Genomic DNA, 27899 nt, shown 5'->3' with positions numbered 1-27899 from the left:
CTTCCTCCAGCTCCCCAAACCAGTTCCAACCTGTGACACTCACCCCAGCCCTGCCATTTGCTGCTTCCCAGTTTCAACATCTTGCTTACCTGCTTCCTCCTCCATGCTGCCTGTGGGAGGATCGAGTACATGGGAAAGAGACGGGCTCCCTGTTCTTGATTTTTATATGCCTAGAACCACAGCAGACCTGAGCTAGAGGGAGAAGTAATTGCATAAGGCATCCTTATGAGTGGAGTAGGCCCCGTGCAGATAGAAGATTTGTGGTACTTAGACACCAATCTCTAAGAAGGTCCCACTGAGCAAATGTGAACTGAGATATTGACAGGCAATTTTTGACAAATATCATGTGGTGTCAGAAAAAACAGAAACAACCCACCCTCTAAATTTAAGTTCACAGCATGAGTCTAGTGTTCCCTGCACTATCTGTATTTTGGTTCAAAGAGTTAGTAAAATTATCAAGAGCTGTAGTGTTTTTGACCCATTACTAGACCTTGTATATAATTTTGGAGGAGGGAGACTGTTGAAATTTTGAGGTCATTTTCATGTGCATGTTCATGGGAGGTTGCTTGAGTAGGGTTAGTTTAATAATGGGGTATGACTGTTCCATATGGTACATATAAAGCTTTACTGCTATTCCCTGGGATGGGCCTCCTGGAAAATGTGATGAAGTTTTGCTGTGCAAGGTTTCAAAAGGGCTGTTTTAGCAAAATGTACGTTTGGGCTGATTACAATAATTTCCCTTGGAGAGCACATTGAGTAAATATAAATGATATGGTTTGTCACTGGTTCTCTGTACAATACTTAACAGAATGGAGCCTGAATGTGGACATTATCAAGTAACACAAATAATTGGACTTATAAAATCAAGCACTATTTCAAAATCAAGGCCACTGTTTTCAAACATGGCCAATAGTTTTCAGAAGCCTGCTTTTTAGGGTTTTCACCTTGAGTCGCATTTAAAAGACCTTATTTTCAGAGCATGAATGCTCAACATTTTTTGAAAATCAGATCCCATTAAGTGAGTCAAATTGCTTTGGACCCCCAAATCACTAATCACTATTGACCTTGGTCAAGACGTGTAGTTTCCCTGGATCTATGCCAGCCTTTGAGACATTCTTTAATTCACTTTACCTGACTTCTCACTGCCCTCCACATTGCTTCCCTCTGCATTCAGGAAGAGGACTGCGGATCCGAGACATCTTGAAAGACGGGGAGACTCTAACCCCCTACTTACTGGATGTTGTTGGCCTCTCAGACTTTGTGGTTTTCCAGCTTATGAATTCTCAAGTGCGCCCTGAACAGGTGGGTTAATATTTTTGTAGTAGGAGCCGTCTGTCACTGCCAGGCTGTTATCTTGACAGAATGGAATTTTTTGAGCTGAAATTAGGGACAAAAAGCAGCCCTGCTGTGGAGGCACTTTGCTGAGGGTTTCTCTTACCTTACAGGAACCTCTCTTCTCTTTATTTATTTGTTCCAAAATACAGGCTAGTTTTGATATTTCAAAAGCACCTTGGGGATAGATTGAATTAAGGTAGTAGGGTTTGCTGCCTTTGTTACTCAAGAGCAGCTGAATCAATACTGAATAGTGACACTGCTGGGCAGTGATTTGGTCCCCGTGATCAAAGACTTGGCTCAGGAGCACCGTGCAGCTGTGTGCCATTTTAACTTAACAATGTGATGAATAGCTACAAGAGAATTCTGTGGGGTGAAACATTTAAATTCACCGCCCCTGATGTCAGCAGTGTAACACAGGAGCTCAATGGCATTTTCCCACATGAATAGGTAGGAGTGCTGAAAAGCAGACCTGTTTTCTTGGATTCTTACTGAATAATAGATTGGCTCAGAGGACTCAGAGTGAAACTGCAAGTCAGATCATTCCTGAGGCAACTACACAGGGGATTGTATCTGACTAAGTCCAGGCTGTCTTTGCTCCTCTGTGTGTGGTGGCTGGGGAGCTGTGAGAGGAATGCTGTGCTTATGAATGTACGTTGCTGAATCAGACTTCTGGGACTACTGCCCTTCACAGTGTGTGAGAATGCAGAGAAAGGAAGTAAAATTGAGGCTGAACGACACAATTCATCTTTTTCATTACCAAAGAAAAACCAAATGTTGGAAATGTGTGTGGCTGCTTGTGGCCAGCAGGAGAGAGGGTTGATGAACCTGCATTCAGTTTTCCTCTGAATTCATGGGTTGCGTTTGGTGCAACTGGCTGTCCATTTACTCATCTACTCCAGTTCTGGCTCGAGTTACAGGAAGCCCCTGACCAAGCAAAACCAAAGAGCCAGATCCACTTGCTGGGAGCTGGAAAAACTTAACTTTCTGATGCTTGTGAAAAAATAAATACATAAGTGTGCCTTTTGGGATTTTTCTTCATATTTCTGCCCATCCCTCCTCCTCCTCTCAGGTCTGCCACACTAGGAAAATACATAGTTGATTGTGGTTGTTAAGTAATGGCTCCCTGGTGGCCTTTCCTTGTCTGGTGTTGAAAACCATTTGGCTGCCAGTATACATGAGACCAAAGGATTTTCAACACAGAGAGAGCATGACTGAGACCTGCTGGAACATGGTGTCTGTGGTGCTTATTGTGAAGGTGTTAAGAAAGGTCTGGCTCTTTCTACATTGCAAGCCAAAGAGTTTTCGACACCAGTTGAAGGTGGAGCCAGAGGAAACTTGTTGACAATGAACATCATTGCCCATGTATTACATTTTATTTCTAGGCTTTTGGCAATAAGATCTGTAGCAGCAGATCATCTGAAAAAGGGTAATTTATCCTATGAGATAGTAAAATATTATTGACACATTGGCCAGGGGAAATGGAGGCAAATGGGTTATGTTTGGTTGTCAAAGGGCCTAAGGGAGTGCCTTGCAGTGGAGTTGGGTGTCCAACTCCCAGAAGCTCCTTTGAAAATTCCAGACCAAATAACTTGCCTATGGTCAAGCTAGTAGATACGATGGAGCCAGGAGAGGAGCACAGACTTCTTACATCTAAGTCCAGAGCCTTTGCTACAAGATGGTACTTCCTGGTTAGGAGCTTCTGATACTCTAGACTTGATTCTCCTGCATACATGCATAACTGCGAACAACCGTCCTTCCCTCCCCCGTGCCCGTGGAATGAAGCTGTCCAACCTGAAAGTGCTTGTTTACAAGGGCCTGGCCGTGGCAGGCAGCTGGCTGCAGTGCATTTGCTGACCTCACTAGCACCTTGGGAGGGCAGGAAATGACACACAGAGCTGGAAGCTAAAACCTATCAAAAAGCCAGCCAGCTGAAAACATAGTTTGTACTGCAGTTTGGGCCAAACAATGACATGCTGATAAAATTATTGGAGTTTTTCTCTAGGGAGCTGCTGCTGGGCTACTCCACAGATAAGGATAAGAGGCCTATGCTAACTCTTAATTAAAAGTTCAAGGAAGATTGACTACAGCCCATAGTGCCTGGACATTTAGAAGGGTGTGATGGTTTGTTGGGTTTCTAATCTGTTTTGTTCATGAGCAGTGTGTCACACACTTCTTGAGGCTCTGTGTTCAGTTCCCAACAGTGATATCCTCTTCACAGGATCCTGATTTTTCAAGTCAAAACAAGACTTTTCTGGCCGCCTACAAGTGCAGATCATTTTAAGGCCCATTTCCACTGGTGAATTTGTGCTGCCCACACAGGATACCTGAAATGTGTCCATACTCCCAAAATGTTGCCTGCGTTTCCCATGCATGCCCATGGCTCTTTATGACTGTGCTAGCTTTGAGCAAGTGCCTTCACATGCAGCAGGTCAGCTTGGTCAAATTGGAACGTTCCGACTTGTTCAGCATGGCAAATTACATTTTTAACTTGTTAATGTGACTGTTCCCCCATCTTCCCTTGGCTTTCCTCTGAAAAACAAAAGTACCTGTAAAAGTCCAGTGACACCGACATTTCCTCTGCTGCTTTCTCCTCTTTTCCATGCTTGTGAAGTTCTGTTAATGATACAGCATGTAAGTCCCAGTTCTTAACAGTTCTCATGACTTTAGACATCTACATGAAGCTGGCCCACTTTCTTCGTGATTGCTAAAATAGCAGATCACCCCCAGATCACACAGCCAGGGGTCATACTTCATTGATTTGCTGTGTTCTCGCTGTGAAGATTCATTTTCTGATGGCTAAATTAACAGTGCAGGAAAATAGCCTGAAGCAGCCCCACTGCAGCGTGTGCTTGTCCCAGCACAGTTCCATTGCATGGAGAAAGCCAGGGCTTCCCATGGTCCTGTGCATGCTGCACTGGCTGATACACTCCAAGTATAAGCAGCCATGAAAAGTTAGAAAAATCGGATGGCTGTTTATCTGTTTAATTTCAGTTGAGAGTTTTATTTTGTAGATGAGAATTACTTGGGTTTATAGTAACAGGAGTGTCACTTGCAAATCAAGGAAGTGATTCTTCCACTCTGTCCAGCACTGATGAGGCCTCACCTGGAGTACTGCGTCCAGTTTTGGGCCCATACTTCAAAAAAGACGTAAACAATTTGGAAAGAGTCCAGCATAGAGCAACAGAACTGATTAGGAGCCTCAGAGGCAAAACCTCTGAGGAAAGGCTGAAAGAAATTAAATAATTTAATCTGGAGAAGAGAAGACTGTGATGGAGAGGATTTGATAGTAGTCTTCAAATATGTGAAGAGCAATTACAGAGGGGATGGAAAAGGGCTTTTATCTGTGGTCTTAGGGGACAGGAGTAAGATAAATGCCCTCAAGCTTCAGCAGAGGAAATTTAAGTTGGAGATTAGGAAGGATTTCTGACTATGGAGGTGGTCAAGCATTGGAACAGACTACCTAGAGAAACTGTAGAATCTCGATCCTGGAAAATTTTCAAGAGCAGGTTAGACGTGTACTTAGCTGGGATGGTTTATTCAGGGATGATCCTGCTCTAAGCAGTGGATGGACTAGATGACCTTGTCAGCTCCCTTGCAATCCCACTTTCCCATGATCCTATGAATTACCTTCAGTGCAAAATAACTGAAACGTAGCAATAAAAAACGTATGACGACACACCTGAACTAGCTAGCCTTAAACTAGGTAGATCAGGTGACTGTAGCAGTCTAATTGTGGCAAGATGGAAGTCAGTGCAAGCTCATTTACTGTGACAAAAACTAATGCTTGAAGCTTCTGGAAAGCATGTTAAGTGCACTCTGAGCTGCCACAGCTATATTGCTACTGGCACCTGAGTTGGCTTGTTTATAGCTAGCATGGACATGTCTATGCTGTGATGTAGTCGCTGCTGTGGCTATAATGTCTATACACCTGTAATTATACTGGCATAAAATCTGTGCATAGACCAGCCCAAACCAGATGTATGTGCATTACCTCAATCACATAAATACCCTTTTATCAAGTATAGTTTCATCAGCTGAAATTCAGAGCCATCACACTGGACAGACTGCAGTGCCTTGTGAAACCTACTCCATTGCCCCTGGGATTCTGGATCCCTTTGATCTGAACAGTGAGTCTCCACAGCCTCACTCCCCACTTTGATCTGCTATATTTCATGGAGTACTCCTCAGAGGCAAATTCCAGTCTGCCTGTGCCATCCTCCAAAGTTTTCTCTGTCTCACTTTTCAAGCTCATTACTGTACATCTTTATAGGCCTTCTGGAAGCAAATCTCAGCTGTGGACAGACAAGGAGGCTTGTAGGTATAAAGTCAGTTGTGTACTTTTGTTTAATGTTCCACTTACTAAAGTGCCATCTTAATTCAATCAAGATAAATGTTGAGAGAAGAAATATAAAATATACCTAGGCTTATCTGCCTCAGCATTGGTCCTATCATTGTATGATCTGTGATGACTAAAATTTGTAATGCTTTTTAGAGTTGCTTTTTCCATAGCTAACCTTACTTTGTGCAGACTTTCAGTTTCATCAAGTTGCCTCAGCACTGAGTCTGGTCTTGTTTCTCTGTTTCTGATCATCTCAGATATTTAAGCTCTTCATAATGTTTTAATCATTTACACATTACCTGTATTGTTAAATAGGCTAGAAATATTAGCCTATGAGTAACTGCCAGTGCTAGAACTTATTTCCCCATATTATCTCCTGTATCTCATAAATCCCACCTTTAATATAACTATGTCGTAATTCTAGGCCTAGCGGGCCCTAGGTGCTTAGTATAGACCCAGAATCACTCTGGTTATTTCTGTGGAGTTATTCGGTATTAACATTCATGTCTCTATAAATGAACATGGTCCTTAGAAGTTAAACACTGAAACAATAATTTTGCTACTCTGTTTATATTATAATTTCTAGTTGCTAAATGGCCACTGTACTTTAAAAAGAGTTTTCTAATGTCTAGATGTATGCCTGTGTGCTACGGTGTTGGGTTATGGCTTTGGAGGAAGTCTGTGGTGGAAGTGTTTGGTGAAGAAGATTCAGGTTTGAGAATCAAAATAGAATTAAACTTCTACTGACAAGTCAGTAGGCATCGTGAATAGGCTTGACTCATGTAAGAATGCAGAACTGTATGGCATGTTTTCCTAATTCTGGGGCTGACTGGCATTCTTATGGAAGTCAGGTCCATGCATCCCAACCCAAGAGGTTGCGTGGGTATGACACAAGTCCTGTTAGAGTGCAGGAGACAAGAATCTGAAACCAACATAGGAAGTCCCCAGTGAGGGTAAGGGGGTAGTGATTCCATGTGGTATCCACTGTTGGTCACTAAAGGGCTGTTCCTTCAGATGGTTTGTATCTTCCCACAGTCTGGGAATTTTTTGGTAGATTCTAATTATAACCCCCAAGATGCCATGTCTTCAGTACATGTCTCTAGTTGCCACTGAGAAGACTGAAGCACCCACAACAATAAGACTAAAATGTGCTTTTGGCTGCAGTTTGCCTACGGAGTCCCTGACTTGGCTCTGGAGGACATTGCCTGCAGCAGGATGCTACTTGACCGCTTCATTATCTTCAGCAGCCGAAAAGGTCTGCCTGCTGTGCACAAAGCAATGTGTGCCCTCTCCCAGGGAAGCCTCCAGAGAATAGAAAATGTCTTGTATGCAAATGTTGATTTCTTCAAGCTTTTCCGGCTGGTGAGTATGCTTTGGCTTATCATTAACATTCGTTTTCCTGAAAAGATTTTGTTATAGTGCTCAAGTTCCAAGCAGTCATTTAAATTTTGCTAGGATAGTTCATTAGGCCTGTGGGCTAAACCCTGTCTTGAGTTGTACAGAGCAGGGGAGCAGAGGATGCTGGGAGTCTTTATTTCTCCCCCTTTGTAATCACTGGATTACTGGGTTGGTGACCTACCTACATGTTCATGCCTTCATGGAGGAATGGTGCTGTATTTTGCTGCCCTCAATATCCTGTGCCCTTGTCGCTTGATCTGTCTGCACAGTACAGCCAACACTGACAAGATCCCATGTGATGCCATAATTCAGTGCCTGAAAGAGTTCTGTTGATTTTTTTTCCTGTTTCTTTGCAAGTGCATCATGCCTGCTGGAAATGGCAGTAGAACCACTGGAGGGTTATACCCACAGTATCTTTAGCTCAAGTTCAGATGAACATATGCGCTGCAGCACCAAACCTTTTCAGATTCAGCTACAGTGATTTGGGGACTTTGATGCTATCTCCTCAGATAGCAAGAAAAACTAAGCCTGAAGGGGGCCACTGCTCTTATTGAAACACAGAGAGACATGAAGGAAAGGGAAAGAGGAAGTTGGGTCTTCTAGTGATAGAAATCAGAACTTAGAGAGGTTCCTAAGGTGCCTGTACACATGCTGAGAAGCTGCTCTGACACTATAATTACAGTACATCAGAGCAGACTCAATTAATCGAGTCTGCTGGAGCATGCTAATTAGCACATTCAAGCTTTAGATAAAGCACTCCTGCCACTATTTTGAAACGAGGGGACACTGATACATGAGACACTCTGGGCACTTTAATTAGAGTGGCTCTCAGAGCTGCTTTAATTAAAGCACCCCTTCGACCTCTGGAGCACATGTAAAAACACCCTTAAAGATTGCTTACAGCTCCACAATTGAAGTTTGTTGTTTAATCCTTCTCACTCTTGTGTGCCTGTGTTTACTGAACCCACTGATCACTACAGTGATTTTGGAGGCCCAAAATTTGTGTGGGACAGAACCCGGACTTGCCCAAAGCTTGCAGTGTTTAGGCAGGGGTTGTGGGGTCTCCTTTACTGAGATAAGATTCATCCACAAAATTGTGTTGTGGATTTGTAGTTCAAGGGCATCAGCTGAATGGATTCCTTTTTATACAATGCCTAGCTCAGAGGGGCTCTCAACTGGTTTGGGAGCCCCCCTGCATTCCTACAATGAATACATAATAAGTTTGATACATTTGAGTTTTCTTTTAAGTCTAAACTCCCCCCAGTTGCTGCTGTTTACCCCTAAAGAGTGGCTAGCTATAAAAACACTCTTCACTCCAGGTACTTTTGAAATGTGGTTCTTCCCATCTATGAAACTGAATCCAGTTCTGTTTCTTGTTTAAATCTTTGAATAATAAGTTCAGATTTGTATGCACATAAATACACCCCCCCCCACACACACACACACACACACATTCTCTATCCATCATATACAGGCAAATATCCCTCTGGCTCCTTGTCAGGAGTCAAAGGAAATCATGTTGCTGAAAGCAAAATGTAGATGAAATAATAAGGTCCTTCTCTGGCCCACTGCTGTGGGGAAAGTGAGCCTCTTTCTGGATCAGTGCTGTAATTGCAGCTGGTTGTCTGGTGGTCACCATGTTGTTTGCTTCCTTTCATATGCTCAAGCTGTAAACACAAAGATAACATTCTTTAATACCTCAGTGCAGCTGAAGGGGAATATATGGTTTACTTAGTATAGTGGCAATTACTCAGTGAAATACAAAATCCACTTTGAACAAGTGCATTTGCTCCATGTGCAGTAAACCTGGGTTCAGTGGATTATTCATGTACATGTGAAGCACAGACTTGTATCAAGTTGATTAACATGAAACTGCTTATATTAGAAATATCTAGGCATTTGAGATGGGCCCTGTTTGTCTTCACTGCCTTACAGTTTGACAGTCCTACAATTATACCTGTATAACATAACCAATCACGTGTCTATCCTAATCCGAGGCAGCCCTGCCTCTGTGCGTGTTATTCTCCACTGCCCTGCACTTCTGTGCAAAGTGACTGAAAACGGGCGTGGGTGAGAATTCTCCACTCTGTCTCAATGCAAGTTCTGGGGTAGAGAAAAGACTGGCCCAATAATGGCATGTGAGTGAGATTTCCAGGGCTGTACCTGCTCTCAAGGCATCTTTTTCCTAAGGACACTGTTTTTATCTCCTGTGAACCTGAACATCCCACTTAATGTTACAGCTCTTGACAGGATGCAGAGGGGTGCTCTGTGCCAGTCATGGTGGGAGGTGGGACTGCACATAGCTTCCACTAAGTCTGTCGTACCCCCATGCAGTTGAAATGCAGGAGGCTGTTGGTGGGATCAGAATTTACCTCCCACTGAGCAATTCAGTCATTGTAAAACACTTTTATTTAGAGAGTTTGTTATGATCAGTGAATCATATAAGATGCATCATGCTGGAAACATTTTGCAGTGGCATTCAGGAATTAACACATGCAAACTTTCTTTGTATAGTGTGGAGAGGCCGGATATTTCTCTCTCTTTCTCCTGGGTATAGAAAGCCATTTCCACATAGTGCATTTATTATGGGCAGTGTTTTGCTTATAAAGAATCCTGCTAGCTTTTTGTGTGTTTCTTTTGCTTTGCTAGATGTGATTCATTGTTGTAAAAGAACAAGCAGACAGAGGTTGCTTCCTGAGTTTCACAGTCTTACCCATCCCTAGTTTCTTTTGGGCATCAGGAAAAAAATAACTTGGGGGCCATTTTGATAGCCAGCTGCTCCATTCACTGTAGCTGACATATTAGTATGCAAGCATATTTTCTATGAAACTGCTACCTTTGTGATTTCCTGACATCTCTATGCAGAATGCAACTTGCCTCTGCTTTCTTTGCTTCCTGCCATCTGAAAGAAATAGTGTGTGGACTCTGAGAGATGAATGGGTATACAGTGTAATTGTTTCAAAGGCCAAGTTTTATATGTTGCAGCAAGGCCAAAGAAAACAGCTATCTGAGGAAGGAGAGAGAGGACCAAGTAGTTCAATGCAAGATGGCTACTTAGTGCCATTCAATTGGCATAAGCCCCACAGGGTAACCCCCAGTACAAAGGTGATCCTCTGAAGTGACTTAACTGACTCCCTGTACTGGCTACCAGTGTAGCAGAGGAAATAAATGCAGCTCCCAGCTGCTACCAGGTATCAATCAGTACACCTCTAGCTGTATTTTCAATGCTGGTGTGACCATATCAACCCATTGTTAGAGTAATTACTTACTCAAGCTGACATATATATACACAGACACACACTCACATGAAACTGGTGTGAGGCCCTGCAGCACTTCTCTGTATAGCCAGGACAAAACTCTTAACCTTCAGCTCTGATAAAAGACTTGAATCATTTGAGCTAAAGGGGGATATATAATAATAGTATTAGGACTTTTTGTTCCCAATACTGTGACGGGGCAGTAGAGCCTTTCTCATTTATATTTCTAATTTATTCACAGCTTCCCACTGTTTTAGACAGTAACTCAGCAGGTGTTGACCTGCAGTACTGGGGGATAGTGCTGTCTGATGTGTTTCAAGCACTGCGAGAGGTAAGTGCTCTGGTAGGGAAGCATGCTCTGCTCTTTTCTGCCTTTGTCTGGTCCACCCATTTGTCTCCCTTATCTCTTGCTTGCATCTCTGCATCTGTGAAATGATCAGGAAGTGATGCTCCCTGGCAAATGCATCCTTGCCCTCTGCTTTTCCAAACATAAAGGTAGGGTATAAACATCATTGGTATGAAGTATGTACCAGCCCTTTATTGGTAAGGCCATGAAAGTATAAGAAGTGAAATTGTGCTTGTTGACAAGATAGGAATCAAAAGGAAGTCTCCTGTGGGACCTAATCCCTATCACCAGTAGCTCTGGGCACAATCAAGTCCTACCCAGATGGTTTATTTCTGTAAGTGTTTGTTGTTATTAAAGAAGTCTTATTTTGCTACAGCTAGCCAGGAGATCAAGCATACAGGACCTTCTGGAGGTTATACAGCCATTTTTCCAAGATGGAGAGCCAGCATCCTTAGGCCATCTGATGAACTCCTTGTCTGATCTTTTCTGTGGCTACCCAGAAGGAGGTGGTACCAGAGTGTTCTCCTTCAACTGGTATGAAGATAATAACTACAAGGCCTTTCTTGGGATTGAATCCACCAAGAAGGAATCCATTCATTTTTATGACAACACAACCAGTACGTTTTCCCATCACGTCTTGCAAGCCTAGAGATTATAGGTTTTGCTACAGAGCACAAATTCTGATTTTCTCCAGAGTAATTTTTTTGAGCAGTTGATTTGGAAAATCAGTGCCTGGATGTTTATGCTTTACATGTGAGAAACAGAAAAACCTAAGCAAGGAGAGCTGACAGAAGAACCTTTCATGTATAAGTGCAGGACACAGGAGTTACCATAACAGATTAGCCAGTTGATTCATCTTGTCTGGTTTCTGAGTCTGACTTTGGGCAGAACCAGAAGTTTCAGAGGAAAGTGCAGGAAATCCCAAGGTGAACAATTCTTGCCATCCAAAATGTCCTATGGATAGGAGAACTAACAAAGAGGAGAATTCACTCTGCTGCAGCTTCCAAACTCCTGTTTCACCACACTATAATCTACTTGGCCCAGTTTATCATTTGTGTCCCATAGATAAAAATATGGTGGAGTTCTCACAGTGTTATTCTGCCTCTCAGTTCCAGCATGGCAGTTTACTCAAGTCACAAAATGTTGTGGAGCCTCTTCAGATCCTAAAGTCAAAGTGATTTGTGTTTGTTATCCAGGTAGCCTAAGGCCCTGCAGGATGTTGTGAACAATAGAGCTTGGGTACGGTTACATAAAGTCTGTCCCCCTTTTTCTTTCCTGTAGCACCTTTTTGTAATGCACTGATCCAGCGCATGGAATCAAACCCTTTGACCAAAATAGCCTGGAGTGTTGCAAAGCCCCTGCTGATGGGAAAAATCCTCTTTGCTCCTGATTCTCCTGCTGTAAGGCAAATACTGAAAAATGTAAGAGGCTCTACTGTGTGCTTAACCCTTATTTTAACCAACTACCTCTTCACTAGCCATCTTGCTCTAGTGACCTGTTCTTCCTGGAATTCCTCCTGCTTTAATGCCTAGAATGTGCAGCATACAGCATATAAACCACTCAGTTATGAGGGACGAATTATATTAAAAACAAGAGTAATCTTCATGGATTCAGGGAGGCCTGCCTGCACTTCGGAGTTTTGCCAGCAAAGGTAGCTTTTGTTGCCCAATGTTTGCATGCATCCATATCCACATCTGATTCCAGATGGCAAAACCAGAGTTCAAAATATGGGGAAGAGTCTGGGGGGGTGGGGACTGAGCCTCTGCATAAGAGATGAGAGCCCTCCCATAAGAGATAAGAGCTCCCCTAAAGCCTCCCCCCCATAAAAGACGAGAGCCCTCAGCCTGCCCCACACCTTTCTAAGCAGCTCAGGCGGTGGTGGCTGCTCCTTCCGGCTGCCACCACTACAGACTCCTCCAGGATTCTGAATGAGAGATGCATGTTCCATGTCTCACCCCACTACAATTTGGAAAACTCATTGCTTCAGATGTCTCTGTTATTCCTTGCGCATTCCCCAGAATCCTAGTCCCATGCAGTAGATCATGCTCAATAGTCATGCTGATGGCCCTGCACAGCATCTTTTGCCAAAATAACCTCTCACAGTGAGTCACATAAATAAATAGATAGCATTAGCAAAAGCTTTTGCATGTGCATAACCCATTCACATAGTAATGTAGGCAGCAGTAGGCCAGCAAAAATTCTGCCAATGAAACTCTGTAGCATTGACATGGCCCTCTTTGTGATGAACACACTCTATGTAGTGCTCCATTACCAGAGTCAGTTTTAATATTTTTATCAAAATATTGACTCTAAATGTTAAAATATTAGTAAACTTCAGATCACTGTGTCCTCATATGCAGTGGACATCAGCCTGTCTGTGCAGGCGTGTCTCTCCATTGAATGTGATTAGCAAACTGATATTCTTCTCTGTTGTTTAATGCCCCAGGCAAACTCCACCTTTGAGGAACTTGGGCGCCTCAGACTGTTGACCAAAGCCTGGGAAGAAGTGGGACCTCAGCTGTGGCATTTCTTTCAAAACAGCCAGCAGCTTAACATGATCCGAGTATGTTATGCCCTGATGGGGAACTGTGGTTAGAGCAGCTTCCTAATTTAATATGGGGGTAGGAGAGTTTAGTTTATAAAGTGTGTTTGGAGGCATGACATTTGTAGCAAACAAAGTGTTTCTGATCACTGGGTTTTTTGGTTTGAGAGTTTGTCCTTTGCGTGTGTGGATCCCTGATTGGAGCAAGCGGGGTGCGGCCACATCCCCCTGTGGCTTTGTGGCATATGCGGAGTGAGCTTTCATACCATGGCCATGTCAGCGCAGTTCCTACCAGAGCTCTACATGTCCCCGAACTGGTCCAGTTCCAGACACTATCTGAAGTAGTCTCTGAGTTGCTCCAAGTTGAATCCAGGTTTCCATAGCCTCCAGGTCCATGCTCACAGCTGGGGACAGCAGTTTTGTAGCCATGCTCTCTCCTGGCAGTATCTCCTAGGAAGAGATTCCAAGGTTCTTCTTTCAGATTAGTCCCTCAAAGGCCATTGTCAACTGTAAAGTATCTTCTGTGCTTTAGTTGTGAGAAGTAATTTCTCCCAGGGAAGGCTGATTGGCTTTCTTTGCAAGCACTTTTTTCTGCTTGTGGGACACACCTATTCCATGTACGGTAAGGAAGAGATAGACTCAAGAATCAAATAAGGATACATTCCTTGTAACAGCCCCTCCCAAAATTAAAATATTTAGTTGTCCCTTTAAAGAGAAAACTCCTGAGTCTATCCTTCCTCATGATAAAGAGGCAGGGTGAACCTTTCTAACTAGAGCCACATGTTCTACTCTAAAGCAGGTCAAGAGAAGTGATGTGGATGAGAAAAATTCTGTTTCCCTAGGACACTTTGAAGCACCCCACAGTGAGAGACTTCTTGAACACACAACTGGATAATGAAGGTTTAACCGCTGAATATGTGATCAACTTTCTCCATAATGGCTCCCCAGAGAGCCGAGAGGAAGGCATGGCAGACTTTGATTGGCGGAATATCTTCAATGCCACAGACCAGGCCTTGCGTTTGTTGCATCAGTATCTTGAGGTAAGGTCAGCAGATGTGTGATGGAGAAAGATGGGCATCCCTGGCAATCCTTAAAGAAATCACATTGCGGTACTGTCATCAGGGTTTTGACACTATGATAACTGGTGCCAAGACAATTAAATCATGGGGCATTTCATTTGTTGATCCTTAAATTATATGATGGCAGAAGAACAATACCATCATATCCTTAGGATCCTTTCACCTGAGGATCCCCAAGTGCTTTATTAAAAACATCATCTGAGTTTCAAAACACCCATGGGAGAATGGGCAAATATTTTTGCAGTCTTAGGGCTGAACAGGTGCTTCCATGGAGCCTATTTCTCTCCCTTCACTTATTCCCCTACTCCCAGTTAGACATCTTGTGTTCAAGAGAAAAAAAATATAAATGGCTGTTCTGATGCTTGGAACAATAGCTGCAGGATCTGCCTCATTTATGGAAAAACCATTTAGTTTTTAATAGGGAATAAACCAATGGGGCCCGATAGAAATTTGTTTAAAAAGCTGCAGTTTAAGAAATAGTGATCTTATTTTTATGGGAACCATCCCATAGCACTGTATAGTTCTCTATTAAATTGTGTGGGCTGGTTAAGAGAGTCTATAGAAACACTATGATTTTCTAATAGAGATCTATCTCTGACTTTTCCATGATGAGGCAAGGGGTTTAAGAACCAAAAGCTTTGAAATGCACCCAAAATTCAAATAATGTTTTTCACATGTAGTAGAGAGTCTTCCAAAACTTCCTGAACAATAATAATCCGAAGGCTCCAGAGGCCTATTGCTCGAGTGAATGGTGGGAAGGCTGCAGCCAAAAGGAATTCTAGTTCAGCCTGTAATGCTGAATATTATTGTCCAGCTCTGCTGCTTCCCAGATGGATTTCAGTGTAGCTAAAAGATACTGCAGAGTGTTCTAGAGGAATTCCCCAACACAGCAGTGACACCCCTGCGGATTGCAATACTTTTTCATAAGGGATTTCTCTGTACGGTGAGAAATTACCTCACTTAAGCAAAGGATGCACATAAACTGGCATAGAGCCTGACAGTCATGTTTTCTAAAATGGCCTCCATCTTGGGGTTGACCAGAGTGGGCCAAATCAGACACCCCAAAACAAAGGGACTTGAAATCAGAGGCCACTTCTGAGCATGGGACTGCATTTGTTTTTCTTGAACGAGTGTCCATTTCTCGAGCAGTATGCATATTTATCAGGACTGTCTGAGGCCATTCAGGAAACACAATGCAAAAGGTCAGCTGCAGTGTAGTTATTTATATAAAAAACTGCTAATAGCATCTTTAAGGTAATTTTCAATTGATGCCTCAATGATGACACAATAGACCTTTTTTATTTAAGCCTTCTCTTCTTTGTGAGCTAAAAACAGCAAGCAGGTTCTCTGAGAGACCTTTGTAATCAGAGGCTGATTTTGCTTCAGCAGTTTTAGTGACAGATTCAGATCCCACTAACAAAGCTAAGAAGTCTAGTGCAAAGGTGGTGGAGGTTGGGCAGAATGGTGCATCAGTGACTTCCCGTGAGGTTTCTGGGATTGACCTTGATAAAAGCTAATTGTGGTCTGATTGCTTTCTAACTGCAGGGAAAAGAGCAAAATTGGCTATCAGGCCTAAAGCAAGAGATGGTTACAGTGCAATAGACGCCCAGTGAGGAAGAATAAAGAGAAATAAAGTACAAACTAGAATTAGTCAACTCCTGTGTCCAGCAAAACCTGTTAGGCTCAACCCTGTTGTAGATCAGATCTGACACCTTAAAAGCATTAGTCTCAGTAATAATAAGGCTTAGCAGTTCTGGTTATAGTGCCTTCCCCAGAGGATCCATGTGAAGACAGTGCACATCTACTGAATGGCTGCTTATCTCAGAGAGCTTTCTACTCACCTGAGCACGAGTCTACTGAATGGCTCAAATGTATGCAATAGCTACCAAAGCCCTTATTAACGTAGACACCTCCAACTCTCTTTCTATCTCTCAACTTGATACTTGGTGTTTTGAATATATATTGAACCAGTGGTGCATTCTTTAAAGAACAATAATTTTGAAACAATGTGCAGGTAGCTGCATTAAACAGAAAATGAGCATGTTCCATCACGCTGACACTCATGATGCCACGAATTATACTCTCTTGTATTGAGAAAAAGAACAGAACTGTTAACATTTCTTTTCTATCTGATTGATGTTATTGATCTAATAGATGTTACAGTTAGCACGGTCTAATGATTTGGGAGTTTACACTCCCGTTTAATCTCGTTTTGTAGCTCCCAGGCACATATTTTTGGAGGTTTTGAATCCTTGCTTGATTACTCAACAGGGGATTTGAGTTAAAGCCCAACCTATGTTTTAGGTCAGACTAGAAACTACTCACCCTGTAGCGAGCACACAGACAAGATCACTTGAGCACAGATAGTCCTCCAGCATCCTTCCCACAATTCCCTCAGAGGGACAGGAAATTCTACAATTGTCACAAGTTACAGGGAAGGAATCCAGGAGATCCTGGAGATCACATACAATAAGGGAATAGGGCCCAGGTACATGCGAGTGAGTGGAGAAACACTGAAGACCCATTAATACAGGTGAAGGAATCACCTCGTTTAGACGAATCTGGGCATTCAGACCTGGATACCAGTCCCCCGGGCTAACTGTGCAGCCTAGCTATATCCGTAGAGGGAAATGCTTCATCCAGTCTGGGCTGGTCTATCCAAGTTCTGCTGCTCAACACATGAATCAGCAGTGAAAAAGGAGATGACATTCCCCAACCCCTGCAACAGCAAACCTCTGCACTTTCTACCATCGCCACCCAAGGCATAGTAGTGACTAGTTATGCCCCTGTTCTAGATTGCTGCCAAATTGCCACTGCCATTCCAGCTTCACGAGCTGGATAAAATCACTTAGCAGGCTGGATCTAGTCTACAGGTGTGGGTTGCTGACTCCGGGTATAAACAGCTCTGGAGCATCCTTGAGTAGTTCAGAGCAGCCCTTGAGTGCATACCCCAGGACTGATCTTAGACTGTCCTGTGACAGAGAGCTGAAGAGCACTGCTTAAATGCATACGCAGGGCTGTTACTCCCAAGCTGTCTATGCTGTCTGATTGCCAGCTTTGTTCACACAGAGTGAGAGTGAGTAGGGCTTATGTCCTCAGCTGCAATCCCATGTTTGTTAAGGAGGCTGTATGGAAAAGCCCTATAAGAACCTTAATTCCGCTGTAAGCACTCTTCAATTTAAAAGGAAAAAAAAGTGAAGTTTTATTCATCAAATTGAAAGGTTAAACAAGGGAACATTTACATTTCAGTGATGTCTGCCAGCTAAATAACAAGTTGTCTGTCTGAGCACTTTGATGTAGAGTAATAGTTGATTATTGACCTGCAAGACATGATCAAGAAGATAAGATCAAACATGTTAGCCTCTTGGTGTTTTATGAAGTGAGGTAATTGAATAAATTTCTTCTCAGTCAGTTTAGGGGTTCGGTACATCTACTCTTTTTAGCAATGTGTCACTGGTTTGGAATGCAGAAGCATAAACCTGCAATTGTAAATTTTCAGGTTACTAACAGGGTAGTTTACTGAGTTCACAATTATTGTGTTTCTTTTTCCTAGAAAATTGAAAAGGGACATGGTTTCTTTAAAATTACTGTAGATAATTATAATGACTCAATGCCTTGTGCATGCAGTTACAATATCTCACCGCATGATAACTACAGACTGAGTAACACCCATGAGTTAGTTGGGGAATGTTAACTGCAGTCAGCAGGTTAGTCACGAACCCATTACATGGCAAAATGCAGTAGATATATAATAGTCAAGGGCCATGGACAGGTGTGCATTTGAAATGCCTCCAAATCCACTCCAGTTTGAAATGCTTCAAATCCGGAGCACTTCAGTGCCATATAGACTTGTATGTCCACACCTTCCTGTTGGAGCACTTCAAAATCACTGAGACAACATGCAGTAGCAGTGCTCTCCAGTCAAAGAACATGATAGGGAGTTGCTTGGTCCTCCAGCATCCTGCAGTGCCCCAATTCCCCAGACACCTTGGGAGAGAGGAAAGGGAATGGGATGGACAGCTATGATATTTACCCAAGTACAAAATGACTTAGATTTGAAGGTGACCCTGCAATAATTAGATTCTGTATATAGAACATTTATAAATTTGTTATAAGTTTTCATGTACAGAATCTAATTATTGGAGGGTTGGCAACCAACATCAGGTGGGCAGGCGGACCCCTGCCCCTTGCACCCTGCAGCCTTTCCCCCTGCAACTACTTCCCCCCAGTGTCTGCACACCCCAGTGTCTGCCCTTTCTGCTACTTGCCCCTCTTCCCTTCTGCCCCCATGCCCACCTGCCTTCCTATGCCTATGTCTCCTGGTGCCTTTCCTCTCCCGCTGCCACTTATCATTTATCAGTGGCAAGAGGAGAGGCAGCAGGGGCTATGGAGAGCAGGTGGTGAGTTGGGGTGGGGACATCATCTGCAGCTTGGATTCCAACCCTGTTAAATGTGGGGGGAAAACTTCATCTCGGATTTGAGTAAATATGGTAAGAAGCACTCTCCCGTGCCCTCTGTTGTCCTCAACAAACTCTGCAGATGGGAGTCAAGAGGCATAGAAGGAATCCTTCTCTCCTGGGCTGCCCCTGGATGGAGAGCAAGAACCCCTGAATTCTTCTCAACCCAAGGCCTTTGGCATTCCTGAGGATCACCAAAGCACACAGGAGAATACTCTTTAGCTGTCATCCCACTCTCTTCCCCCACCCCCATGCAGGTGGAAGAAGAGGGGGGTGGGGGGAATGAGCAGTGTGGGATCCCAGATGGCTGCTGGAGTGTACAGATTTTTCAAGAAGTGCTTCAAAAGATGATCCTCATTTTTTAAGATAATTTTTGAGGCCAAAGAAATCAGTAGCTAACTGATCTGATTAATTAATGAGCTGATTAATTTAAAACAAGACAAATATGCAGTACCTTGGGGATCTGCTCTCCTTTGACTGTCAGAAATACACACAGGCTTTGTGGACTCTGAAAGTGTTCTCAGAAATTCAGATTAGGAGTTGTCTGAAATCATCTGAAGTGCTAGTGCCAGAAAATCTCTGGAATCATTTTATAGCTTGGTTAGTTAAATCTCTCAAAAGCTTTAAAAATCGCTCCCACCATAAGAGCCTTATAGCTTCAACACCTCCAGTTCACCTGTTTTGCAGTTCAAATTTTAAGAGACTTTTCCTAGTGTTGTCAAGGCCACATAGCCCCCATTTCCACATGAAGCAAGATACAGTGCAGATTCCTCTGATGACCTGGGTTCTAGGAGCATGTGTTAAAATAGCCAGTGGATGTGGCACTGTGCTCCCAGATCATGTCATGGATCAGTTTTCTTTGGGGCTTTGTGTGCTTCGCACTGAGGAAACAACCCAAGCACTTAGCATCATGTTCACCTTTACTCTCTCCATGAGACTTCAGTGTTGAACATGGCACTAGCTCTGCAGTTCATACAGACTTGTCCTTGCCATCTAATGTCTCCCAACAGCAACACGTGTCCTTCTCGCTGTGGTGATGGCTGTAATTCCTTTCTTCAGGGCTGCTGGATGAACTACCCCTTTGCTTACAGCATATTCACAAGGCACCAGTAGCACTTTGCTTGCTATTTTGTGCAATCATCATCTTGTTACCTCCTTCTTTACCATAGTCTGGCTTCCTATAAAGTAATAGGCCTATAAAAAACCTAACTGACAAGAGATCCTAGCTACACCTTGGTTCTGCAGCTTTTTGTCCGATTGTTATGGGCCAAGAACTTTGGGAGTTACAATAAATGTGCGGTCATAAAAGTACAGTAGGATACTGAGCAACAGTACTCCAATTAGCCACATGTTGTCATACGATGTCGCATAGCGGGCTTTTAATCAAAATGCAAAAGAGACTGTTCTCAATATCTCTACCTCATACATGCCAAATTAAAGGCAACAGATTTCATCCAAAGACACAGTAACCTTGCTAGCCAAACACTTTAACGTGCGGTATCTTTTTGCTATGCTGTATTTTCAGTCATGTTTTGGGAGGTTATTGATAGCCACCGGTTTTCACACAGGGGTCAGTCCCAATTAGTGCAGTCATTGAGCATTCAGCTATATTTAAGCTGTATCCAACGAGGGATTGTAGGGTTTAGTGTCACAAACTCTGGGGTGTGGAGCTTTTTGCTTCTTAGAGCTCATCTACACAACAGGCATGCTGATGTTACAGGGCCTGGGGTGAGGAATTTCAGAGCTTCTGACAGCAGTTTTCCCTCGGCTATTCAGTGGGGTGGGTTTTGCCATCTTGCTTTTGCTGCAAATCAGACCAGATCTCATCCAGTGTGGATCCTGAGGTATCACCGGAGAGAGAATAGGCCTCTCTGTGCAAAACCCCAGTGGCTTGATACCGGCGGTGGTTTGAGAACTCCTCTGGTCTCCCTCCGGTAGTTTATGCCTCAAGCTCCTCTGAAATGAATGCTCTCAGCAGCTATGAAGGAGTGTTCTGGGAGCCCTGTCTCAGGGTGAACTTTCCCTCCCAGCACAGGGGACTTAGGCAGCTGCTGAGAGATGAAATTCCTTCTTTCTGGCACCAGCTTCCCTGACCCAAGTCCATGAGGTGCTGAGTATCCCATTGACCTGAATACTTGGACTAGAAAGGAAATCTAGGATTACTTAGTGCCATGCACAGTCACAAATTCAGAGGGAAGGCGCACAGTCCAGGTGCTCCCAGTGTCTCTACTGCTACATGGTGCAATATATCCACCTGCTGAATGGAAACCCCATGCTTCAGCAGGGTGTGTACAGGGTTTGCTTGAGTGCACAGCAGTGACAGGCACATGCTCCAGCAGCTCCTGGGAGACAGTTAGAGCTTCACTGTATAAATAAATACTAGAGAGCTTTTTGAAATGTGGATTAATTCTGCCTCAGTAGCCTGGAACAACTCTGCCACAATTTTGTCAGTGCACCTGCTGAAAGGATCCTGAGGGCTTATCTGTATGGGAAGCTCCACCAGTGATACTACTCAGCTGGACCAGCACAGTTATACCAGTGAAATTCCCGGCATGGGTGCTCTGAGTCTGGAATCAGAATGAGATGCAAGCAAGACTTAACACGGTTCTTTTACACTGGCAAAAGTGTTTACACAAGGCGTAATGCCAGTATGTCTGCAGGAGGTTGGATAGATTTGCACCTACCTGAATCAGAGGTGGTGTAAACTTTCATAAACAGAGGCTTACTTCATCAGAGGTCACAGCGCTTTGAAGTCATACCTTACCTTATTACCTGGAGGACCTGCAGCTGCTAGTCTGCACCAGAAACTAACCAGTCAACATGGTTAGGAGGCCTGGGCAGGAACCCTTTGGAACAGCACACTGGACCCATAGTGCACACTGTAGCACTGCTGAATTTGATTCAGTGGGTGAGGTGCCTATGGCTGTCCTCCACTGGCACCCTCACTATCACTAGCACCAAAGAAGCTAAGCTGCATCTGTGTAACAGAAGATTTCCGTACAGTACATGACAGCATACGTGAGACCAATTAGTTTCAGATGGAAGCACTTCCCAGGGAGAAAACAGGGTATAGGGGCCTTTGAGTTTACAGGTCATATGGGCAAGGCGATGTTTTGTCAATACAGCTGTATGAACATCAATAATAACACCTGGATGTGCCTCCAAGACAATTACCTTCTCTGTGGGGAATCTAATGGCTACTCTGATCTTTAAGGATTGCTTTAAGGACCCCTAATGCCAGAATAGGGCAGGGTCTTCAACAACTCTTTTACATTTTGCCCAGAGGATCAGAGTTTTCCATTGTTCCACACAATGAAGTCGTGCCAGGTGGGGAAGGAGAGGGATCCCTTTACACCTATTTGCATTTTATTCTTCTGCCCCTTAACTTAAAGGTCCCCAACCCAGTTCCCATAATTGTACCCCAAAGGCCAGGCGGAGACTGGGCGCCTGTGAAAAAGTGAAAACATGATTCAGGGGTCAGTGTGTGCCACTGTTTGTAGGGGCCAGCCATAGCTTCACTCCCTTGAGTACAGGTCCTGCAAGTACAGCCCTGGAGGAGGAACTGGAGGCTTGCCCTACTATTCCTCCCCACACCATCCAGTTCTACAGCAGGAAGCCCATACAGACTGTCCTAAAGGTCAGGTCAGCTGCCTTGGAGCAGGGAGTACTACTGCTCCTTCCCGTCATTTTTAGCATGCACAAAATGTCTGAATTTGCACATGCAGAGTAGATTATATAATTATCCTCTCACAGTTTGTACAAGCATATCCAGGGTTTTGCATAAGCAATCCCTTCCTCCTCTTCCCCTTCCCCTCCCCACCCCTCACCCCCTCACTCCAAGCAATAACAAGAGAACCCTATGGTGCAATACTTGTAAATTCCCATTTTAAAAATCAGCTTTTTGATATTCATAGCAGATGATGAGCTGAAGGGAAACTCTGCTGCTGCCATGTATAAGAGCAGCCCAACTGAACAGTCCATCTCAGTTGCATTAACCAATTACTTTTTTCAGGATAATATTCAGCTTTTAGGAAAATGATGTGGTGCAGGCCTATTATGATTTCTGAGGCAGGAAGGAGAACCAACAGCTCTACCTCCTTTTAACTGTTGCACATCAGCAGAGGAAAAAAGTATGACTGGGGGGACTGAGTGCATGCGCAAGTGCACACATGCACACCCTCCCCACCAAGCAAGCAAGTAAGGGAAGAGACGGGGAGTGAGGGCAGATGGAGGCCCCTGCAGTGGGGGAGGGAGTGGGGCAGAGACAGGGGCAGGGTCTGGAGGGAATGGGGCCCCAGCGCTGGGCCGGGTCGTGGGACACTCGGAGCCTGGGCTGCTGGTTTAGGGGCATGGGGGGGCTCCTGCTGCTGTGTGCACCCCTGGGGCAGGCACAGGGGGTAAGTGCCCCCTTGATCTGTGCGCGGGATGGAGGCAAGCTGCCACGGCGGGCTGAGTTCCACCCCCCACTGCTGGTGCTCTGGGAACAGCACGATGCCATGTGCCTCCTGCACCCTGGCTGCACCTCCTGCCCAGTGGTGGGAGGCACATAGCGGCATGTGGCTGCCAGGGCACCAGCAGTGGGGTGCAAAGTCCAGCCGCAGCTGGCCTCCACCCCACACACAGATTGGGGCAGCATATGCAGTGGCGGGAGCCCCCTGCACCCGTGGATTAGCTGCCCGACCAGTGAGTATCCCACAACCTGCCCCGGGGGCCTCGATCTGTACCCCCACACACCTCTTTCGTCCCCTGCGCCCCTTCCCATCCACATATTTACTTGCTGGGTGACGCTCTACACACAGCCAGGCCGGGCCGAGTTTCTGGCCGCCTGCAGTCTCCGGCTGCTTGTCTCTGTCCATGCCATGCACGCCCCTTCCTGCCTCTCTCCACCCCCAACCACTGCTGCAGCCACCTGGAGCCCATGCCCAGGCTGCCTGCATTTGGTGGAGCTAAGCCCTGTTAGCCCTGCCCTTCTGCCACCTATGCTCTTGGGTTAAAAGACTCATCAGCAGTGGCATTTTGATGCAATTTCCCTCGTCCCCCATTTCCCCCCCGCGATGTGTTTTCCACTTTAAAACTAAATATTTAACTTACAGTTTTGCTCTGAACATTTCCAAGCTTCACCATCAGATCTCACTAGATCCTGTACCACCTGCAAGGGACTCAGGGGGTGAACACTTTCTTCTCCTTTTTGGCTGATAGATTTCTTTGCCCTCACTGTCTGTAATTTCCAGGTGGTAGGTTTGGGCTACTCGCCATGCTTGTTTATCAAGATGAGGGCTCAGCTGTACTGTTCTCTTTATCTGGCTGGGGAGACATGCTATAATGAGCTTCCTCCATTTTTTTTTCAAGAATGTCACTCCTTGGTGTCTCCCAAATTCACTCTTGGTTACATATCTTAGGTTTGGGCTCTTTTTAAAGTGGCTGTTGCTTGTTTGAGCTTTGATTCACACAGCTTAATGTCCTACATTCATTATAAGAATTGGACCAAAATAGGGCATCTTCCAGGCTCAGTTCCTAAGCATTAAAGCTGAAAAATGACAGCTGCCTCAGAAATTAACTGACTTGCTTTCCTGTCCTGTTGCTGACAAACTGTGTGTGTTTTCAATATATAACTCCAGCCACTTCATGCCCATAAGGCTGTCATCTTTGTGATTGTCTGCAGTGCTTGACCCTGGATAAATTTGAAGGTCATGCTGATGAAACCCAACTGACACATCGTGCCCTTCACCTGCTGGAGGAAAACAGATTCTGGGCTGGAGTTGTCTTTCCCGACATGCATCACATGACCAGCAAGGTGCCACCTCATGTGAAATACAAGATCCGGATGGACATAGATGCAGTGGAGAAAACAAATAAAATCAAAGACAGGTGAGTGTTTCTGCTGATTGCAGCTGCTGTGCCAATGTTGAACCAGTATGCAAAATGGGGGAAATTCTCACCAGCATTTGGGGAGCTAGAGGGCCAGAGTCTGCTCTCAGGGACACATGCAAGATTTGACTGAATTCAGTGGTATGGCAACATGTAATACAAAGCAATTCATACACAGGTCCCAGTACCTGGCATGGACACAACTAGGTCAAACAATGCATGGGTGCAGGACAGGAGACAATAAAGATGGGGTAGATGACTGCCCCATGGAGAAGGTGGCAAGAAGTTCCACATAAGCACATCTGCCCCCCCCACACACACACACACTCCTTGTACAGCAGGATGCACTGCTCCTGTGATACAGAGGTCTTCTATTGCTGGGATTAGCTTCTAAAAGTAAACATGATTCCTTAGGTCTTACCTCCACAGAGAAACTGATTGGCATGGCTTAAGTGGAATAACTACTGTCATGGAGCTGTCCCAGTGTAACAGTCCCTTCTATCCTAAAACAGCCACTTAGCTTTAGTAGCTTAATTTCCGCATTTTGGGGCAATGAAGCCTGGCAGTCTATAAACATGAAAAGACAGCAGTAGACCCCTTTGATAAAGTAATTGTCTGTGGGAGTGATTTCTATGTGGGTTTTCTTCCCAGGTACTGGGATCCTGGTCCAAGAGCTGACCCAGTGGAGGATTTACGTTACATCTGGGGAGGATTTGCATATCTGCAAGACATGATTGAACATGGGATCATAAAGACTCAGACCAACACTGAAGTGCCAACAGGAATCTACCTGCAGCAAATGCCCTATCCCTGCTTTGTAGATGATGTGTGAGTAAGAGAAGCTTGTGATCCTATTTCTGATAACTAATTGGGTGGCTGGGTGGTGCAACAGACTTTTAAGAGGATTGACTGTTTTTACCTTTGATCTTGCTTAGAGGCCAGAGAGAAATCCCAGGACTGTGGCATTAGTGAAATACTCCATGGAGCCAGCAATATGCTTCCCTGTTTAAGACTGAGATAAGGAAGTTGAAGATAAAAAAGATTCAATGCCATCAAACTTTAAAGAGAGAGAGAGAGTGAGTGAGAGAACCAGGGCTTGGAGGGCCACCCGCATGATCTGGGGACAACAGGGCAGACCCTACAGTGAGAGACTGCGGGACCTGAACCTATTCAGCCTCCACAAGAGAAGGCTGAGGGGGGACCTGGTGACCGTCTATAAACTCACTAGGGGGGACCAGAAGGGTTTGGGGGAGACGCTGTTTCCCCTAGCGCCCGCTGGCATAACAAGGAGTAATGGGCACAAGTTGATGGAGAGGAGGTATAGATTGGACATCCGCAAAAACTACTTCACAGTTAGGGCGGCTAGGAGCTGGAACCAACTTCCAAGGGAAGTGGTGCTGGCCCCTACCCTGGGGGTCTTTAAGAAGAGGCTGGATGCCTACCTGGCTGGACTCATTTGAGTCCCATTTTTGTTTTGGGGTTTTGTTGTTCTCCCGCCCTGGTGGGGGGTCGGGCTAGAAGATCTACTAGGTCCCTTCCGACCCTAAATCTATGAAACTATGAAAAGGACTGGCAAAACTGTACTGCTGTAACCATTCTGGTTTAATTGCCTATGTGGAAACAGTATTCCAAAAAAGAGTGACATACTGAAGTAAAGTCACTGGATAGTTCTGCCAGTCAGTACCAGTTAAGTGCAGAGTGCAGGGAGGTATGATTTGTGCTCCCATTTCGCACACCGTGAATATCAGCAACTCCAACTGAAACCTGTGGAGTCAGGCCATTTTTTCCCACCAGAAATTACTGCAGCCAGCTGCAGAAATCCCATCCAGGTAGATTTCTAAGGCCTGTCTCATGTAGCTGTGGGTTGATACCTGAAATCCAGAGAGACTTGGCTTTAGTTTTGGCCTTTTCAGAGAGCCTAGTTAAAGTGGTTAAGCACTTTGGAAATCAGGTGCAGTGTACTGGCTATGAGATCCCATTGGCCCACTAGGAAAAAGCTTTTACAAGTGGCCAGTACAAATCCCCTTCCTGGCCCAGGTACATAAAACATTTCCTTTTGTTTCAACAGGCCAGGTTGCTTCCTGGGAGTTTTCAATGGGAATGTGATTTTTTTCTGGCTGTTTTGCTGGCCAGGACAATCACATTAGCTCATGACAGAGTGAGGAGGAGCTTTGATCAGTCTGGAGACCCCCAAAATAATTTTGCTTTTTTCATTTGATCACCTTCAGTTTTCTGCTCCATAAACACTCTAACTATTGAGTCTTTTTCATTCAAACATCAGTATTACAAAACAGGTGCAAGGTGAAACTTGGGTATTACACAGAACATTACTCTTAGCTCCAAACACATATAAAGAGATCCCAGCAGGAAACATGGTAAAGTCTTTAAAGGGGACAATAAGGCACAAGATTGTTGCAGTTGCATGAAAAAAGGCTCTGGTTGTAAGCTACTATTAGAAGAGAGAGGGAGCCCTCCAGCTGTCTGACACAATAGTGCCAAGTTCATTAGCTGACACTTGCCCTCCATAACCGTCTCAAGACTTTCCCAACATTTCTAGCAGCACCCAGCTGCGTTTAATACTTGTATACTTATTTACTTAAAAACTGATGTTCAAAACCATGAGAAAGGATGCTCCCAGGGTGTTTCCAGGGAGCTGTGCAGCTGGCCACAGGGCAACAGGGGCAGCGTGGTGGTGGCTGTGGCCGCTGCGCGGTGCGGGATAGTGGTGGGGGTGGCTGCATGCCCCCCGGCTGCCACTACACTGCTGCTGCCACCCTACGGCCAGCTGCACAGCTCTGCAGGCATGGCTCCACGGTGGCAGTGGCGGCACAGGGAGGTTTTGCACACAGCAGTCATCACCACTGGCATGGCTCCACAGGTAAGTGGCAGCGGCCCCTGCATGTGAGGCCCCCTTGCCCCTCACAGCCACCGCCCCTCACCACTGCTGCAGAGCTGTGGCCAAAGAGCCATGCAGCCGGCTGCATGCGAGCCCCACCTGGGTGGCATGTGTGTGGCCCGCACATGGCGGGCACCATCACACTGTGCCCTGCATCGCTTGCCCACAAAGCCCCCCACAGAGGGGCACCTCTGCCCTCACTCTTGGCCCTGCTCCTGGCTGCGGTGTGCTGCCTGGGGCCAGCAGCACTCCCTCAGCCCCCTTCCCCAGCCCTGTCCCTCAACCCCCAAGCCCCACTTACCTCTAGGATCCAGGTGTGAAGGGCGAGTCTGAGACTGAGCCTGAGTCCAGCCTTGGCTGACTCAGAGGCTCAGGCCCTGCC

The 27899-nt window shown here is 45.0% G+C and overlaps 1 protein-coding gene across 1 annotated transcript in view; it reads left to right on the top strand.

The window, feature by feature from the left end:
- Window positions 1-27899, top strand: part of ABCA4 (ATP binding cassette subfamily A member 4) — a 154304-nt gene that overhangs the window by 35507 nt on the left and 90898 nt on the right. Inside the window, exons 6-14 of the mRNA XM_019501637.1 lie at window positions 1175-1302; window positions 6839-7036; window positions 10571-10660; window positions 11052-11292; window positions 11957-12096; window positions 13122-13238; window positions 14060-14257; window positions 24416-24621; window positions 25273-25449. Of these exons, the coding sequence (XP_019357182.1) occupies window positions 1175-1302; window positions 6839-7036; window positions 10571-10660; window positions 11052-11292; window positions 11957-12096; window positions 13122-13238; window positions 14060-14257; window positions 24416-24621; window positions 25273-25449 (1495 nt within the window). The remainder of the gene's footprint in view (window positions 1-1174; window positions 1303-6838; window positions 7037-10570; window positions 10661-11051; window positions 11293-11956; window positions 12097-13121; window positions 13239-14059; window positions 14258-24415; window positions 24622-25272; window positions 25450-27899) is intronic.

The sequence above is a fragment of the Gavialis gangeticus genome, unplaced genomic scaffold (genome assembly GCF_001723915.1).
Source record: "Gavialis gangeticus isolate Ggan-Ray unplaced genomic scaffold, GavGan_comp1, whole genome shotgun sequence".
NCBI classification, from domain to species: domain Eukaryota; kingdom Metazoa; phylum Chordata; order Crocodylia; family Gavialidae; genus Gavialis; species Gavialis gangeticus.
This window is presented reverse-complemented; position numbering and strand designations above follow the sequence as displayed.